The sequence below is a fragment of the Hypanus sabinus genome, chromosome 22 (assembly GCF_030144855.1).
Source record: "Hypanus sabinus isolate sHypSab1 chromosome 22, sHypSab1.hap1, whole genome shotgun sequence".
NCBI lineage: Eukaryota > Metazoa > Chordata > Chondrichthyes > Myliobatiformes > Dasyatidae > Hypanus > Hypanus sabinus.
Window position 1 is genome coordinate 30,508,241 of NC_082727.1, and position 20,019 is coordinate 30,528,259.

A 20,019-nucleotide genomic window follows, 5' to 3' on the forward strand; every position below is an offset into this window, starting at 1 on the left:
TGGAATGGTCCCAGAGGACTGGAAAAGTGCAAATGCCACTCCACTCTTCAGGGTTCTGAAGGAGGGAGCTGAAGAGATTGTGGTGGCATTAGTGGTGATCTTTGAAGATTCTGGAATGGTCCCAGAGGACTGGAAAAGTGCAAATGCCACTCCACTCTTCAAAAACAGAAGGAAGCAAAGACAGGAAATTATAGGCCAGTTAGCCTGACCTCAGTGGTTGGCAAATTGTTGAAGTCCATTATTAAGGATAAGGTTTCAGGATACTTGGAAGCACATGATAAAAAAGGCCAAAATCAGCATGGTTTCCTTAAGGGATATCTTGCTGAAATCAATTGGAATTTAAGAAAATAACAAGTAGGTTAGACAAAAGAGAGTCAGTGGATGTTTGCTTGGATTTTCATAAGACCATTGACAAGTTGCCACATGTGAAGCAGCCCAACAAGATAACAGCACATATTACAGGAAATACACTAGCATTGATAGATGATTGACTGACTGGCATAAGGCAAAGAGTGGGAATAAAGAATACCTTTTCTACTTGGCTACCAGTGACTTGTGATGCTCTGCAGGAGTCAGTGTTGGAACCACTTTTTCGCCACGCTATATGTCAATGTCTTGGATGACGGAATTGATGGCTTTATCTCTGAGGGTACGGACAATAAAGAAAGGTGGAGGGGCCAGTAGTGTTGACGGAGCAGGGAATCTGCAAAAAGACTGATAGGTGAGGAGAATGGGCAAAGAAATGACAGTATATGGTGTAAGGAAGAGTATGATGAGGCACTTTGGTAGAAGAAATAAAGGCATGGAGCATTTTACAAAGGGACTTTGGAGAGTTATGTACCCATGGGTATCTTGTGACTGTCACATGACCATGATGTAATTGAGGCTCTGCTGGGCATGATTTAATGGTCTTGTGATGGTGGAGTGATGTAATTTTCTCGCCAGGTCACGCAGGTCAGTTCGTGGCTCAAGTCATCAGTGACTCCGTTCTGCTGTGTATTTGATTTTATGATGCAGTTTCATTTTAAAAGTGGAGTTTTAATTTCTACTGTAAGAATTGTTGTGCCCACAGTTTTGAAAGTCGCTGCCAGTTAAAGTCCTGTCGGAGAGTGAAGATTTATCGAAGTTCGGGAAGCTGAAGGATCGAGAAAAGTTGGTGTTGTCAACCTTACTTAAACTTCGTACAAGGAGTTAGTAACCTGTGTCTGAGATAGCTCCTGCTGAAAGAGCAGAAAGAGTTGGATGCAGAGTTTTGTCAAGGAAAGGTCAGTGCCTTTAAGCCATTTTATTTCCTTCATCGTAAATCCTCTGGGCAAGGCATATTTCGGCTGGGATCAGCAATAATGCCACAAAAGAGAATTTATTACTTCAAGGAAACTCTCTCCTAACTGACTGTAGATCATTTTGGACTTTTTGTAATACTACTTTAAAGAACTGAATTCGCATTTCTCACTTTAAGAACTGTTCGAGCTGCCGTATAGCAGTTGACTTCCAGTTAAGTTAGTCATTTGTTTACTTTTGGGTTTTTTTTTTAAAAGCAGCGTTTAATAAATGTTTTATTTGTCATAAAAAAAACCTGTCTCAATTATATATTCATTGTTGCTGGATCATAACAGAAGGTACAAAGGGACTTGGGAGCCCTCATGCAGGGTTTTATTGAGAATGTTGTACAGAATATTTAAAGATCTAGATCAGTAGCTCCCAACCAGAGGTCCATGGATCCCTTGATTAATGTTCAGGATCTATGGAGTACACAATGATCCTGGTCTAGACAGAGTGGATGTAGTAAGGATGTTTCCTATCTGGTTTCCTATCTGAGGGTAGTTTAGTACCCAAGGGCAAAGCCTCAGAATAGGACATCCCCTTAGAACAGAGATAAGGAGGAATTTATCGAGCCAGAGGGTGATGAATCTGTGGAATTCATTGCAAGTCATTGGATACATGCAATGTGGGGGTTGATAGGTTTTTCATTAGTAAGAGTGTCAAAGATTGTGGGGAAAAGGTAGGAGAATGAGGTTTCAAGGGGTAATAAATCAGCCATGATGGAAAGATGGCATAAATTTGATGGGTTGAATGGCCTAATTCTGCTCCTACAGTACGTCTTAGTCTTATTTCACACTGAAATGTCCAACATTTACAAGGAGATAATAACACTATAGAAAAAAAAACTCAGATCAGGCAACATCTATGAAAAGGAATAAACCAATGTTTCAGACCAAAACCACGCATCAGGATCCGATCACAAGACCTGAAGTATTTCAGCCTGAAACGTCAGCTGTTTATTCCTCTTCATAGATGCTGCCTGATCTGATGAGTTCCTCCATCACACTGTATGTTAGTCTGAACATCCAGCATCTGAAGAATCTTGTGTTTCTAACCATGTAGAAATGGACTTCAGACCAGAATGTGTGCAACTTTCCCACAGAAGCTCCAGTTTATTCCATGCATATAAAAATACAGGGCCAGGAAGCTCACTTCCTCTTCATTTATTCACTAATCATGTTAACCGAAACCTTTGCCAGCCTTGGGCAGAACTTCATTGCCCATCACATTCTGCAGTGCAGCAGGCTGTCAGTGCTAATGAAAGCCACTAGAATACACTGGACCCTATTGAATTATGGGACACTGTGTCCTTGCCTCACTGGAGCACGATGGTTGTTAGGCCACCAATGATTTGACTCAGAAATTCTGCTCATTTTATTGCAAGATATTCTTCAGTAGAGATAAATATTGGCCAAGACATGATACTTAAAACAAAAAATAAAACTGGAGGCATACAATTAGAAATAAAGACAAACTAGAAGTCGGAAATAAAAACAAAATGTGTGAAATACTGAGTAGATCAGGCTTGAGTAGAAAGAGTTAATGTTTAATGTTGAAAGTCTTTCTGACAAGGAGTATTCAACCTCAAATTTTAACTGTTTATCTTTCCACAGATGCTACTAGATATTTTTTGAGCTGCAGCTGGGTCCTCATGGTTTCCACAGCTACATGTAAGAGGATTTACTAAGAACATGAAGAAAAATAAGATGTTTCAAAAGAGTACACTATTCTGTGTTAGAAAATGAATTCCTTTTTTTACCTGGTTTTTGGTTTATCAAGATTGGTTGCTGCTCCATCACATAACGCAGGTAAGCAGAGAGTGGCCGTTTCGGAGGGATGATGGGGGGCTTATCCAATGATAACTTTCGTATTGCTTCGCACAAGTTGCTGCAGCTGTTTCACAAAGAAAAAAATCGTTATCCCTCGACATTCACTGATAACGTCAATCAAAAGAAAAATAGAAAAACAACTGCATTTCCTTACTTGACAAGGAACTTTACTAGACATTGCAACAAAATGGACCATTCAGAAAAGAACATAGTGGCTAGATATTTGGAATTTTAAGAGCAAATTATAGTATAAAGTTTAAAAGCATGCTGCACTCAATGAAACTGAAAGTGATTCAAATGAATCATTGGATCTGATGGGTGCATAGTTGTAGTATTAAAATTTTACAAAAGTCCCTGATGAACACTTCAGGATTAGTTAACCAGTCTCAAAATGGATTTGGAATTTATGAAGCTTTGCAAAATAAAACCTTTGGAACAGATTAGCCAGATGAATGCTTCTGTATCCACTTATGATGCCTTCAGTTCAGCAAATATAGTTCACTGCAAAATTTAATATGGTAGAGTTTGCAAGCAATTTATTTTTTTCTTCTAATGATGCAGTCTACAATGGACTGCAAATATAAATTGCTCTGAACTGCTTCCGGACTGAATTATTGTTTTATAAAGCCAAGTTTAAAATAAAATCTAATGACGAGGAAGTATGCTGCTCAAAGTTAAAGAGAGTATTTTTGAAGCAGTGAATGGAACTAGAAATCAAACCAAATATCTCCTGTTCATTGTTATTGTCTTTACCTTAAAATGTGCCTTGGTAGTGGAGAAAATTTGAACCTGCAAGCATAAAGAGACTCTTTTATGGAAATGGTCACGAAGTAAATAAATGTAAAATCCTTAGATCTGACAAGCACATTGTATTAAAGCATGCAAAACTTGTTTTTATATAGCACTACATATTTGAAAGATGCAAAGCATGCAATTATGTGAATACAGAAAGATTCTAAATTAGCAGTGAAATTACTGATTAGTACCAGCAAAAACAGATTTATTGATCAAAGGATAAGCTACTCATGATGCAGAGATAAATCCCTGCTCTCTGCAGAGAAGCAAAGCAATTTTCACACCTGTCCAAAAGAGCAATGAATACTGAATGGCGCCAAAAGTATAACGTTTCCATGTGCTGCATTAAAATCTTACAATTAACAAAGAACTGAAATATGGAAATATTCTTGAACAGTTAAAATGTTACCAATAGTAGCATGTCCATTCATTAATCTGGTGTGAAAAGGGTTCAGCGTACAGATACTCAATTGGAACATAATAAATCACCACTGATGACAACTGGATGAGAAAAGAACTGATATCTCAAAGAGGCAAGAAAATTGAGTTCCTGCCAACCACCCAGGACATGCGGAAAAGGATCTTGGCGATAGTAGGGATGACTTACAGCGGACTGAAAAGCTTAAGCATGCAGATATTGAGAAAGAGAATGTGTAGGAGCTTTTGGAAAGCATTAAGTTGGATAAGTCACCGGGACCAGACGAGATGTACCCCAGACTACTGTGGGAGGCGAGGGAAGAGATTGTTGAGCCTCTGGCAATGATCTTTGCATCATCAATGGGGACGTGAGAGGTTCCAGAGGATTGGGGAGGTTGCAGATGTTGTTCCATTATTCAAGAAAGGAAGTAGATATAGCCCAGAAAATTACAGACCAGTGAGTTTTACTTCTGTGGTTGGTAGGTTAATGAAGATACTCCTGAAAGGCAGGATTTATGAACATTTGGAGAGGCATAATTATGATTAGGAATAGTCAGCATGGCTTTGTGAAAGGCAGGTCATGCTTTACGAGCCTGATTGAAATTTTTGAGGATGTGACTAAACACATTGATAATAGTAGAGCAGTAGATGTAGTGTATATGGATTTCAGCAAGGCATTTGACAAGATACCCCATGCAAGGCTTATTGAGAAAGTAAGAAGGCATAGGATCCAAGGGGAAATTGCTCTGGATTCAGAACTGGCTTGCCCACAGAAGGCAAAGAATGGTTGTAGACGGGTCATATTCTGCATGGAGGTCAGTCACTAGTGGAGTGCCTAAGGGATATGTTCTAGGACCCTTACTCTTTGTGATTTCTATAAATGACCTGGATGAGGAAGGTTAGTAAGTTTGCTGATGACACAAAGGTTGGAGGTGTTGTGAATAGTGTGGAGGTTTGTCAGAGGTTACAGCAGGACATTGATAGGATGCAAAAATGGGCTGAGAAGTGGCAGATGGAGATAAGTGTGAGGTGTTCATTTTGGTAGATCAAATATGATGACAGAATATAATATTAATGGTAAAACTCTTGGCAGTGTGGAAAATCAGAGGGATCTTGGGCCGCAAGTCCATAGGACACTCAAAGCTGCTGCACAGGTTGACTCTGTAGTTAAGAAAGCATATAGTGCATTGGCCTTTGTCAATCATGGGACTGAGTTTCGGAGCCAAGAGATAATGTTGCAGCTATATAGGACCTTGGTCAGATCCCACTTGGAGTAGGGTGCTCAGTTATACAGGATGGATGTGGGAGCCATAGAAAGGGTGCAGAGGAGATTTACAAAGATGTTGCCTGGATTGGGGAGCATGTCTTATGAAAATTGGTTGAGTGAACTCAGCCTTTTCTCCTCGGAGCGACGAAGGATGAGAGGTGATCTGACAGAGGTGTATAAGATGATGAGAGGCATTGATCGTGTGGATAGTCAGAGGCTTTTTCCCAGGGCTGAAATAGCTAGCACAAGAGGGCACAGTTTTTTAGGTCTTTGGAAGTAGGTACAGGAGATATCAGGGGTAAGTTTTTTTTTAATAAAACACAGAGAGTGGTGAGTGTGTGGAATGGGTTGCTGGTGACGGTGGTGGAGGCGGATACCATAGGGCCTTTTAAGAGACTCCTGGACAGGTATATGGAGCTCAGAAAAATAGAGGGCTATGGGTAACCCTAGGTAATTTCTCAGTTAAGGACATGTTCGGCACAGCTTTGTGGGCCTAAGGACCTGCATTGTGCTGTAGGTTTTCTATGTTTCTATGCCCTCAATCTTATTACTAACATCAGAGAGGAGATTCAGGAGCCTGAAGACACACACTTAACATTTTAATCACAGCATCTTCCTCTCCATTATCAGATTGTTGAATGATCCTTGAAGCTACAAACACTATTGACTATTTTAATTTAAATTTTATATTTCTTCTAGTTTTCAGTTTTTTAATGTATCCACTGTACTGCAGCTGCAAAACAACAGAATTTATGACATAAGTCAGTGATATTCAGATATAGAAAAAGTGAGCCATTTAGCTTTATACCTTCTTTACCATTCAGGTGATCCTTCAAAAAGGTGACACTTTTCTGACTGAATATTCTATCCCCCAGTTCCCTCAGAGCACTTTGATAGCAAATTTTTCCAAGATGGTGGTGCGACACAGCTTACAGCTGCCACTCCAGAGCTGATCATGTTATTTGTGAAGCAGGGTGCCATGCACAATCATAATCGGTTGAAAACAGACGTGGGAGCACAGAGGAACATCTGGAAATCTCCAGAAAGACCTTCCTTGTTGCTGCTGCTGCGAGTCCATATCTCTGCTGGGAAGAACAGGCCCCCAGTCCTCGGGGTCTCGTTGCCGATGGCGGGGCCATCTTAATACGCTCAGCAGAGGATGGTGCTCGGAGAAGCTGTGCTGGAGGTGATGGTCGTCGGCTCGGAGGTTCGACGGACTCGGAGTCCGCTGCAGTCAGGTCGCTTTCATTGTGTGCTGCATCTGCGAGGCTGAGTTGGGCGGCATCGTGGAAGTCCACAGCGGGGGTATTCCCTTCTGCCGCTGGCGTGGGATGGTGAGTCTGTCAAGTCCCTGGGGACTTGTGGAACTGTGTGGTGATTTCTTTTGAACTTATAGTCCTTTAACATCTTTGGACTATTTTTACTGTGCTCATAGTCTGTATTTTTTTTAATCAATTATGCTATTGTTTGCACTGTTGTAACTATATGGTTTTGTGCAGGTCTTGTAGCTTTAGTTTCTGGTCTTGTTTACCTGGTGGATTTGGAGCTCCTTTCCGGGGAACGCGCTAAGATGGTAGCGCGATATTAATACGCAGCAACCTCTCCGGACTCTGGATGGGGATTGCCAAACATGATGTGGATTTTCTAGTGTAGTCTGTTTTATCATATGCTTTTGTAATATCATTCTGGAGGAACGTTGTCTCATTTTTTAACTGCACTGCATTTGTGGTTTCTAAATGACAATAAACTGAATCTGAAATTCCAAACACTAACAATGGGTGAATAAACTCCTCACCTTTGCTGTCCGATACGACTGTGTCCTTATCCTGATCCTAGTTTGAGACACAATCAGACCAAGTTATCATTTCTGCATCTATCCTGTCACACCTGCAAGAATCCTGTATGTATCAATACATCACCACTCATTCTTCCAGACACGTCAAAATATAGGGCCAGAAAGCTCACTTCCTCTTAGGCCAATTCACACCGAATTTCGTGAAGCTTCACACAACTCCATCCTCAAACCAGTAGGCCCAACCTGTACATATTATTACAGATACCCACTTATTAGGATCCAACATAATTTCACTGCGAGATCTATATATTTTTTAAAATTCTAATCCTCGTGGCTTCCTTCCTGCTTGCTTGTCTGTAAGCCAACTAACTATGATTTGTGAACACCCAGGTCCCCCTACAAACCAATTCCTTTCCATTTCTATCTCCTCCTGAAGTGGAAACTTTCACTCCTTTCATTACATTACATTTGTATGTTATCTGCCGTTCACTAAGCCTGTTTATAGCCCTTCAGATCTCACTATGCCTCACTATGCTATTTCCAAAGCTACATTTCTTTTCCCAAACCCAAGGATACAGGTCATCAAGTTCTGGTTATTTAGAAGTTTTCAATTTTCATTTTCTGGTGGCTCATTTTTCTCCAACTATTTCCAGGTGTGTTTTACACCTCATTCTGTGGAAGTCAATACAAACTGTTTAAGTTCTCTGCCATTTCTTTATTTCCCCAATCTAATTAGCTTTTACTAAACCTTTCCCTCTTTACATATCTTTTACTGTGCTCACATTTCTCACCAGATTACTCATAGTCTATTATTCCTTTTCTTAATGTCTTAGTTTTCTACTGATTCCTGTTACAGTCAATCCTCAGGCCTTATGCTCTTTCTGGCAGCATGACAAGTCTTTTCCATTGTTCTGATGCCATCTTTAACTTTTCATTAGCCACAGCTTGATCACTTTCCTTACTGGGAATAGCTATTGCATTAATTCTTTAATAGTTAGCCAAGACTTTTCTGCTATCATATCTTATTTGGTGGGTGGGTGGGGTGCGGGTAGATACATCTAAGAAATTGCCTTGTCAGCAATTGCGAATGTTTGTCAACTTCCAGCCTTTAGTTTGAGATGTGTCAAATATAGGCAAGTAGCTTTAATGACCTAACACAAACAATTCATTTAGATTTACAACTTTGTAGCTGTAACTAAATCCTTGATTTACTCACTTGCAGACCCAGTAAGTAGATCAGTGACATCTTCCCTTCCATAATCATCATCAGCACAGGTGCACTACAAGGCTGCGTGCTTAACTCCCTGCTCTACTCAATTTGTACCTTTATGAAGGCAAGTACAACCCAACACCATAGTCCAAGTTTGCTGACGACACCACTGTTGTTGACCAAAACAAACATGGGAAAAATCCTCATAAGAAGGGAGACTAAAAATCTTATTGAGTGGTGCCACAACAACCACCTCTCACTCAACATCAGAAAAATCAAAGAGCTGATTATTGACTACAGGAGGAAGAAACTGGGGGTTCACGGGCCAGTGCTCATGAGGCGATCAAGGCGGAGCAGGTCAGAAACATTAAATTCCTGGTGTTATATCAGAGGATCTGTGCTGAGACCAGGATGTAACGCTATTTCAAAGAAAGTACAGCAGTACCTTTACTTTCTTACACATTTGAGCAGATTTTGCATGTCACCCTCCACTCTGACAAACCTCTACAGATGTACAGTGGAGAGTATCCTGACTGGTGGCATCATGACCTGGTATGGAGACACCAATGCCAAAGCCGTTAAAAGGTGGTGGATACAGCCCAATCCATCTCAAGAAAAACCTTCCCCACCACTAAACATATCTACTAAGAGAGCTATCACAGGAAAGCAACATCCATCATTAAGGATCCCCCAAAATCCAAGCTATGTTCTCTTCTCACTGCTACTATCAAGAGGTATAGGAGCCTTAGGTCCCATTCTACCAAGTTCAGGAACAGTTATTACTCTTTAACCATTAGGTTCCTGAACCAGCATGGGCATCTTCACTCACCACAACAGTGAACAGATTACTGAACACAACATATGGACTCACTTTCAAGGACCCTACAACCTATATTCTCAGTGTTTTAAAAAATTTATTTACCATTATTATGTTTCTTTTTGTATTTGCATAATCTGTCAGCCTTTGTTCACTTGTAGTTTCATCACTGATTTGAATGTATATCTGTGTTCTACTGTGAATGTCTGCAAGAAAATGAATCTCGGGGTAGTATTTGCTGACATATACTACTTGTTAATAAAATCTAATTTGAACTTAAGTTTGCCTATTTCAGACATATAGGGCAAGTAATACAGAAAATGTCGGGGGGGGGGGGGAAGACGGTGAGTGGAAATTGCAAGACAGCAAAATGAACAAACCTCGTGGAGAAAAATGTCTCATTATCCATCCATATAAGAAATAATGGTTGGGAAAAATATAAAAATGTTTCCTTCACATTTTGTTATTATTTACCCCAACATTAATTCCATGCGTGAATTTTATATTAGGGATGGGATTTTTAAATTCCATAAGGGCTACTGTAATATTAAGAAAAGAAGACAGCTATGGAGAGGGCAAGTCCACTCAAGGATAAAGGAGGGAATGTGTGTTTGGAGTTAGAGGAAGTGGCAGAGGTACCAATTGTGTTGGTATTTTCCAAGGAGGATTGAAGGCAGCTTGAGGCATTCTTAAATGGTGGGACATTTTGAGATTGAGGAAGAAGCTCTCCTGTAAAGTTTTATGGTGGATGTCTCCAGGGCCTGATGGCATTCATCCCAGATTATTGAAAGAAACAAGCGAGACTGGGGCTTGGTAATACAGTTGGCATTATCTATATGGTCATTAATAAGGCATTTGACAAGGTCCCTCATGATAGGTTGATATGGGCAGAGAAGTGGCAGATGTAGTTTAATCCAGGCAAGTGTGAGGCATTTCACTTTGGGAGGTCAAAAGAAAGGCTAAAGTACACAGTTAATGATAGGCTCCTTAATAGCATCGAGGTAGAGTGGGATCTCAGGGTCCAGGTTCATATGTTTTTGAAAGCGGCTACACAAGGAGATAAGATGGTAATGAAGGCATAAGGAACGCTTACCTTCATTGGTGGAGGTGTTAAGTGTAAGAGTAAGGAAGTCATTATATGCAACTTCAGTCAGACCACTCTTGAGAGTATTGTGTGTAGTTCTGATTACCCCATTATAGGAAGGATGAGGAGACTGCAGAAAGGGTGCAGAAGAGGTTTTCCAAGAAGCTGCCTGGATCGGAGAGCATGAACTATAATGACAGGCTGAACAAACTTGCATGGCTCTCCTTACAAAATCAGAGGCTGAGGGAAGACCTGAGACAGAGATATGGTAGACTGTTCCCTGGGGTAGAAATGTATAAAAATGCAATCATAGATGCCTGGAATGGGATACCATGGTTAGTAGTAGAAGGCACCAGTCTGAAGGCATTTAAGAGGATTTCTGACAGGCATATGAATATAAAAGGAATGGCGAGAGATGGACGATCAACAGGAGCGTTACATTTAGTGTATCTCAACATCAAAACTGGCACAACATTGTGGGTCCAATGGACTGGCCAATGCTGTAATATTCTACATTATTCTAAGTTGAACTTTCATAACCCACTTTAACATGGGGAGGTTGGGGTGGCTTCATCTGTTGGTAGATCTTTAGAAAATTCCCATCATGCTCTCTGCCTCTTGCTCTCCCTCAGCACCACACAGTTTGATTCATTTTAATAGATTAATTCCAAGGGCCTCCTTCCTTATAAAAAGTTCTTTTCTCATGGGAGTAAATTCACAAATATTAAGCAGAGAACTGGCTATAAACAAAGGTATTAGTTAGGGAAATGATCAAACTGTAACAGAATGAGAGTGAAATCTAAAAGTAAATCAGTAAATGAGGTTAAAGTCCAGAAAATATTCAAAGGACAAATCTAATGTATTTGCAACAAAAACAACGGTGGTTGACAAGAGAATGAAAACATACTTGAGGTTTAGGAAGCAAGGATCAGACAGAGCTCGATGAGTAAAGGTAGCCAGAAAGGAGCTTAAAAAGGCACTTGGGAGATCTAGAAGGGGATATGAGAAGGCCTAGATTAGCAGGATTAAGGAAAACCCCAAGGAGTTCTACAAGTACATAAAGAACATGAGAATAACTCGAAGGTAGGACTGATCAGGGGTGAAAGAGGAAATATATGCCTGGAGTCGGAGGAGGTAGGTGATGTCCTTAATGAACACTTTGCTTCAGTATTTACCAGTGAGAGAGACCTTGATGAATCTGAGGACAATGCAGAACGAGCTGATATGCTGGAACATGTTGATGTGAAGAAAAAGGATCTGTTGATAGATCAGCTCCCAGGACCAGTTGGGATATACGCCAGGTTACAACAGGAAGTGAGGGAAGAGATTGCTGAATCTTAGGCAATGGATACAGGCAGTACCAGAAGACTGGAGAGCGATAAATGTTATCCCTTTATAGACCAGTGAGTTTTACATCATTGGTGGACAAATTATTGGAGTGGGTTCTTAGAGACAGGATTTACAAGCATTTGGAAAAACATAGGTATTATGACGCACAGATCATGGCTTGTGAGCCTGACCGCGTTGCTTGAGGAAGTGACAAAACAAACTGAGCAGTGGACGTGGTATATGTGGATTTTAGTAAGGTGTATAACAAAGTTCCCCCATGGTAAACTCATTCCAAAAGTCAGGGGAAATTGGATACAAGGAATCTTGCCTGTGTGGATGCAGAATTGGCTTGCCTACAGAAGCATGCTAGTAGATGGAGAGTATTCTGCCTGGAAGTCAGTGACCAAAGGCATTCCACAGTAATAGTTTGATGATAACACAAAGTTAGGGAGAAAAGTAAATTGTGGAGAGGTCAAATGAATGGACAAAGATCTGGCAAATGGAGTACAACGTGGAAAAAGGTGGAATCGTCTTTTTGGACAGGCACAAGAAGAAAAATAATAAAATCTAAAGGTATCTGATGCATGAACTGCAAGACTAACATGCAGAAAAAAATTAACAAAATGTTAGTTTATTGGAAGGGGACTTGATTACAAGGGATTCAATGCCAGTTATATTTGGCACTGTGAGACCCCGTGAGGAGTACTACGTAGAACATCGGTCATTTTACACACAGTAGGATGCAAGTACATTGGAAGCATTCAGAAATGGATACCTGAAATGGGCAGATTATCATACGAGGAAGGGCTGGGGGTATCTACTGGAGTTTAGAAAAGCAAGGTGGAAACTTGATCAAAACACAAGACCCTGAGGAATCTTGGCAGAGTGGATGTGAAAAGCACATTTCATCTTGTGGGACAACCTAGAACCAGGGCTCACGGTTTTAAAACAAGGAATAATTCATCAAGATAGATGAGGCAAATTGTTTTTCATACAGGGTTATGAATATTTGAAACTCTCTTTCTCAAAAGGGTGATGGAAGTCAAGTCTTTGAATATTTTTCGTGCAGAGATTGGAAGAGGATCAGGCATAATCTTATACAATGGAGCAGGCTACAGGTACCAAATAGCCTACAGCTGGTCCTAGTTCACACATTGGACTGAAGAATTGCATATAAAATTTTCTAATGCTGGTTCAAAGAGTAATACTGGCTTGACAAACAACTCCCAAAGGTGTCACCAAATTTCTCAGGTGCACTCCATTCAAATATTAGCTACTCATCTCATCTGAAAGCTTAAACTAGCTAACACTACAGTGAACATATGGCAAGAATCCAAAGACTTCTAATCCATCAGCCACCCTTGATGGAATTAAAGGTGGTGACAAATCACCATAACAGAGGGAGACTGAAAATCTGTTTGAATGGTGCCACAACAACAACCCGTTACTCAACAACAGCAAAACTGAACAGCTGATTATTGACCACAGGAAGAAGAAACTGGAGGTTCGCGAGCCTATCCTCATTCGGGCACTGGAGGTGGAGTCAGTAACTTTAATTGCTTGGGGTTATCATTTTGGAGGATCTGTCTTTGGAGCAGCACACAAATGCCATAACAAAGAAGATACAGTAGGCCTTCCACTTTCTTAAGAGATTTGCACATATTTGGCAAATATATCTAACACTTCTATAGATGCAGAACAGAGAGTACCCTGTCTGGTTGCATCACAGCCTGGTATGGCAATACAAATGCTAAAGAGAAGCAGACCAATGACAAACAAGAAAATCTGCAGATGCTGGAAATTCAAGCAATACACACAAAACGCAGGAGGTATTCAGCAGAGGCAGCATCTATGGAAAAGAATGCAGTCGATGTTTCAGGCTGAGACCCTTCAGCAGGACTGGAGAAAAAAAATTGGGTAGATTTAAAAGGTGGGAGGAGGGAAGGGAGAAACACAAGGTGATAGGTGAAACTGGGAGGGGGAAGGTGAAATAAAGAGGTGGGAAGTACAAACCCCATTTCCAGAAAAGTTGGGATATTTTCCAAAATGCAATAAAAACAAAAATCTGTGATATATAAATTCACGTGAATCTTTATTTAACTGACAAAAGTACAAAGAAGAGATTTTCAATAGTTGTACTGACCAACTTAATTGTATTTTGTAAATATACACAAATTTAGAATTTGAAGGCTGCAACACACTCAAAAGTTGAGACAGAGTTAAAATAAGATTGAAAAGTGCACAGAATATTCAAGTAACACCAGTTTGGAAGACTCCACATTAAGCAGGCTAATTGGTAGCAGGTGAGGTATCATGACTGGGTATAAAAGTAGCATCCATCAAAGGCTCAGTCTTTGCAAGCAAGGATGGGTCGTGGCTCACCCCTTTGTGCCAAATTTCATTGAGAGAACTGTTAGTCAGTTCAAAGGGAACATTTCCCAACGCAAGATTGCAGAGAATTTAGGTCTTTCAACATCAACTGTTCATAATATTATGAAAAGATTCAGAGAATTCAGAGACATCTCAGCGCGTAAAGGGCAAGGACGGAAACCACCGTTGAATGCACGTGATCTTCGAACCCTCAGGTGGCACTGCCTAAGAAACCGTCATGCTACTGTGACAAACTATAACCACCTAGATTTCCGGTGATGTCATAGTCGAGAATGGCAGCTTAAGTCACTAGCTCCTCTGGAAAAATGCATATTAAGCCCCACTAACCCGTCAAATATAATATTTTTCGAAAAATATTTGAACTGAAAAGAGGGGCATGAATGGGAAGAAATGGAAATAAAAAAAAGCAACACTGCGGAGCCTGTGTCCGAGAGGAGTGCAGCGAGCGGCTCTCCAACCCGACCTCGTGGTAGCGAGGCAGCCGCTGGGCCTCATTCAGACGAAGCAGCGAATGTCTTCGAAATCCTGAAAGAAATAATGGAGGTCCAGAAAGATATAAAGCAGCAGAGCTCTCCAGCATTAATCAAAAAACAGCGGTGGCAGAGACTTGCATTAAGAAGGTGGAAGATCGCATTCAAAACATGGAACGGATACTGAGCAAGACATCACCAAGAAGGTAAACTACTTGACCTGGAGGGAAGATCACGGCAGAAAAATATCAGAATCTACAACATTCCTGAAGGAGCGGAGGGCCCATCTATGACGGAGTTTGTCGGAAAGTTACTGCGGGATGCACTGGATCTTCCCCCGGCTATGGAGCTGGAAGTTGAAAGAGCGCACTGCGCGTTAGTCCCAAAACCTACCCAGGATAGAAAGCCATGCTTAATTATAATTAAATTCCTTCAGTACAGCACCAAGGTGGAGATTCTACGAAGGGCCTGGGGTAAGAAGAGAGAGTTTTTAAGAGGATAAATTAATATATTTCAACCAAGATTCCCCCCCCCCCCCGGCAGTCCTCCAGAAACGCAAAGAATACTCCTAAGTAAAGTGCGTATTAAAGCAAAATAAGATTAGATTTCAAACTCCGTACCCTGCTAAACTTCGAGTGTTTTATGACAACGGGACACAGTTGTACCAGACAGTGGAAGAGGCGACTACAGACATGAAGGCCAGAGGGTTGCCAGTCAGCATGACCAAAACAAAAGAAAGCCTGGCTGAGGAATTGTCCCGCTCGGCTTGGGAAATAGTGCGAGAAACGAGAAGGCAGGAGACGGGAGGAGGCTGAGAGAAACATATCAGGAAGAGACAGGGAGTTTCCCCAAAGACAGTCCTCACCCCCTTCAGAAGAGCCATAAAGTGTGGCTAACTTTAAAAATGTTGAGAAGCTAAGCAGAAGCAAAAGTACACGGTGATATACCTATCTCGAGAAATACCTATTATAATGTGTATTTTATATTACTTAGTTGTTATTCTTTATTCGCTCACTTACTCCTTTTCCCCACCCAAATGAGAAAATATGTGTGTGTGTACACAGAAAAAATTTCCCTATGTACTCCTCCTAGAGACCTCAGCCTTAGAATCACACGTTCATTGCCATTTTTGTTATCATTCGAGTTTCTTGATTTATATTTGTTCAGGGAGTAGATCGATTAAGTTTTATTCTAATTTCAATGATACATTGACAGATAAACACAGATGGCTAAGGACAAGGTTAAAATTCATTTCTTTTAATGTAAATGGGCTATTAAATCCAATCAAACGCAAGAGAATTTTATCCAAAATGAAAAAAACAAGCCCATGTAGTATATTTACAGGAAACTCATTTAAGTGATAATGAGCATTAAAAAAAAGAGAATGGGCTTCACTAATCTGTTTTTCTCCTCATATAAATCAGGACATAGGAGAGGAGTTGCTATTCTTATCTCAAGCAAGCTAAATTTTGAAAAAAATATTTGAAATGGTTGATAAAGAAGGCAGATATATTCTGGTAAGGGGGAATATAGACAGCAATTCAGTTACTCTATTGAATATATATGCACCCCCGGGAAGTGATACTGGTTTCTTTCAGAAAATTACTGATATTATGGTAACGGAAACAGAAGGTCTCCTGATATGTGGGGGAGACTTAAGTTTACAATTACAACCAAACTCAGACTCTTCCAATAGAAAAAACTATGAAACAAAATCTTTACATAAGTTAATACACTTTGTGAGGATATATTGTTATATTGATATATTGTGAGGATATATATAATTGATATATGGAGGGACCTTTTCCCTGACAGAAGGGATTACACTCATTATTCTGCTCCACATTCTGTATATCCAAGAATAGACGATTTCATAACATTTGGAAAAGCCAAAGACAAAATAAACACCTGTGGAATTGGGACAATAGATGTAAGTGACCATGCACCTATATATTTATCTGTTGATTTTGACCTACAACCAAAGAATACCATTTGGAAAGTAAATTCAAGTCTATTCAATGATCTGTACTTCCACCTCCCATTTTATAGGATACTTTGAAGGCGGTCTTAAGAGGGAAAATTATAGCGATATCAAATAAGAAAAAAGTAAGGAATAAAACATTAGAGGAATTACAAAATAGGCTGAAGGAACTAAGAAAAAACACAAATTGAATTTGGCACAGGATACATTAGGGGAAATTAAAAGAATTAGGAATGAAATAAATAATTTGGCTATGCAAGAAATCAGGAAAAACAATGTTTCTGAAACAGAGACATTATGAAAGTGGATCGAAATCTATGAAAATACTGGCGTGGATACTGAAAGATAGCAGAAAATATAATTCATAGAATTAGGGACCCAAGAACGAAAATGATAAAAAAAATAAGCTAAGTAAAATTCAAGAAGCTTTTTGAAGTGTTTTACAAAATGCTATATTCCAAAATTCCAGGGGGAAGCATAACCCAAATTGACACCTTCTTGAATTCTCTAGAGTTACCCACTTTAAGCGAAGAACAAAATAGAAGGATGACTGCGGACATAACTGAAGTTGAATTAAAAGCTGCAATTAGTAGGCTTAAATTAAGATGGGTATACGGCAGAGTGGTACAAAGAATTTAAAAATTACTTTGAAGTGATCCCAAAGCTTCTTCAACTTCCTTCAATGTAAAAGACATACCTAATCCCTTCTGTTCTTCTGTATTTAATTTTGGAAGAGTTATTTGTGATAAAAATTCTTCTATCTTAACATCATCATTCTTTGATTCTGATTTATACAACTCAGAATAAAAATTCTTAAAAGCCTCATTAATTTCTAGAGGTTTATAAGTAATTTCATTCACTTTTGTCCGAATTGCATTTATTGTTTTAGAAATCTGATGTTTTTAACTGCCATGCAAGAACTTTATGTGATCTTTCACCTAATTCATAATATCTCTGTTTAGTTCTCATAATTGCTTTTTCTGTTCGATATGTCTGGAGTGTATTATATTTTAACTTCTTATTAATAAGTTGTCTTCGTTTTTCTTCTGTCATATTTCTTTGAGATTCTTTTTCTAATTTTATAATCTCTTTTTCCAATTGATCTATTTCTATCATATATTCCTTCTTAATTTTAGAAGTATAACTTATTATCTGGCCTCTCAAATATGCTTTCATTGCTTCCCACAATATAAATTTATCAACTGAATGTAAATTTGTATCTAAAAAGAACTGAATCTGCTTTTTCATAAAATCACAAAAATCTTGACGTTTTAGTAAAATTGAATTAAATCTCCATCTATAAATTGATTCCTCTTTATCTATCATTATCATTGTCATTATTAAAGGAGAGTGATCAGACAATATTCTTGCTTTATATTCCACGTTTTTCACTCTATCTTGAGTATTTGTTGATAATAGGAAAAAATCTATCCTTGAATATGTTTTATGTCTATTTGAATAGAATGAATAATCCCTTTCTTTTGGATTGATTCTTCTCCATATATCAATCAAATTTAAATCTTTCATCAATGATAGAGTTAATTTTGCTACTTTTGATTTTGTAATAGCCTTTGTTGATCTATCTAAAACTGGATCTAAACAAAAATTAAAATCTCCAGGAGAAGATGGTTTTCCACCTGAATTTTATAAAAAGTTTAAAGATTTATTAATTCCTCCTTTTATGGAGTTAATATATCAAGCGGAAAGAACGCATAAACTTCCAGAATCTTTTTCAACAGCTATTTTAATAGTATTGCCAAAAAAAGACAGAGACCTTTTAAAACCAGCATCATATAGACCTATTTCTTTATTAAATACCGATTATAAAATAATAGCAAAAATCTTATCTAATAGATTATCTAAATGCTTACCAAAATTAGTGCATATGGATCAAACAGGATTTATCAAAAATAGACAATCGGCAGATAATGTAACTCGGTTATTTAGTATAATCCATTTAGCACAAAAGAGGGAGGAAATGAGTGTGGCAGTTGCTTTAGATGCAGAAAAGGCATTTGATAGATTGGAATGGGATTTTCTATTTAAGGTATTAGAAAAATATGGACTAGGAACATCATTTATAAAATGGATTAAAACCTTAAATACTAATCCCAAAGCTAAAGTAGTGACAAATGGTCAAATTTCAACATCATTTCAGTTAACAAGATCAATTCGGCAAGGTTGCCCACTATCACCTGCTTTATTTGTGTTGGCAATAGAACCACTAGCTGAATTAATTAGAATGGACCCAGATATTAAGGGTTTCAGAGTTAATCAGGAAGAATACAAGATTAACTTATTTGCTGATGATGTTCTACTTTATTTAACAGATCCATTACATTCACTATGCAAATTATCTTATAGACTAGAAGAATATGGGAAAATATCGGGTTATAAAATAAATTGGGATAAAAGTGAAATTTTACCTCTTACTAAAGGAGATTAAAATCAATGTCGATTAATAACTCAATTTAGATGGCCAGCAAATGGTATAAAATATTTAGGTATAAGAGTTGATAATGATATAAAAAACTTATACAAATTAAATTACTTACCACTTTTGAAAAAAATTCAGGAAGATCTTGAAAAATGGATGGCATTACAATAACATTAGCAGGTAGAGTAAATACTATAAAAATGAATATATTCCCTAGATTACAATATTTATTTCAATCATTACCAATACAATTACCCCAGAAGTTTTTTCAAGAGTTAAACAAATATGTGAGGAAATACCTCTGGAAAGGTAAGATGTCAAGAATATCGTTGGAAAAATTGACATGGAAATTTGATCTAGGAGGATTACAACTTCCAAATTTTAAGAATTATTATAAAGCAAATCAACTTAGATTTATTGCATCTTTTTTCGAGAAAGATAAACCGGCATGGATTAGAATAGAATTAGATAAAATAGGAGAAAATGTACCAGAAGATTTTATATACAAATGGGAATCTAAATGGATACGGGAAAAGAAAGAATCTCCTATATTAAAACATTTGATTGATTTATGGAATAAGATAAATGTTGATGATGAGACAAAAAAATCTTTATTAGCAAAGAGATCTTTAATTCAAAATAGACTTATTCCTTTCACAATGGACAATCAACTTTTATATAATTGGATTCAAAATGGGATTAGATATATAGGGAATTGTTTTGAAGGAGGTATATTAATGTCATTTGATCAATTAAAGAATAAATATAAAATATCAAATAACACTTTATTTTGTTACTTTCAATTAAGGGCGTATTTAAGAGAAAAATTAGGTCAAACAATGTTATTGCCGAAATCTAATGAAATAGAAATTTT

The 20,019-nt window shown here is 38.4% G+C and overlaps 1 protein-coding gene across 2 annotated transcripts in view; it reads right to left on the bottom strand.

The window, feature by feature from the left end:
- tfam (transcription factor A, mitochondrial) overlaps nucleotides 1–20,019 on the bottom strand; it is a 61,941-nt gene that overhangs the window by 32,033 nt on the left and 9,889 nt on the right. Inside the window, exons 2-3 of one of the 2 annotated variants that reach the window (XM_059947425.1) lie at nucleotides 3,906–3,941; nucleotides 3,083–3,216 (exon numbers count right to left, since the gene is read on the bottom strand). In XM_059947425.1, the coding sequence (XP_059803408.1) occupies nucleotides 3,083–3,216; nucleotides 3,906–3,941 (170 nt within the window). The remainder of the gene's footprint in view (nucleotides 1–3,082; nucleotides 3,217–3,905; nucleotides 3,942–20,019) is intronic. The other variant, XM_059947426.1, reaches the window with a different exon arrangement.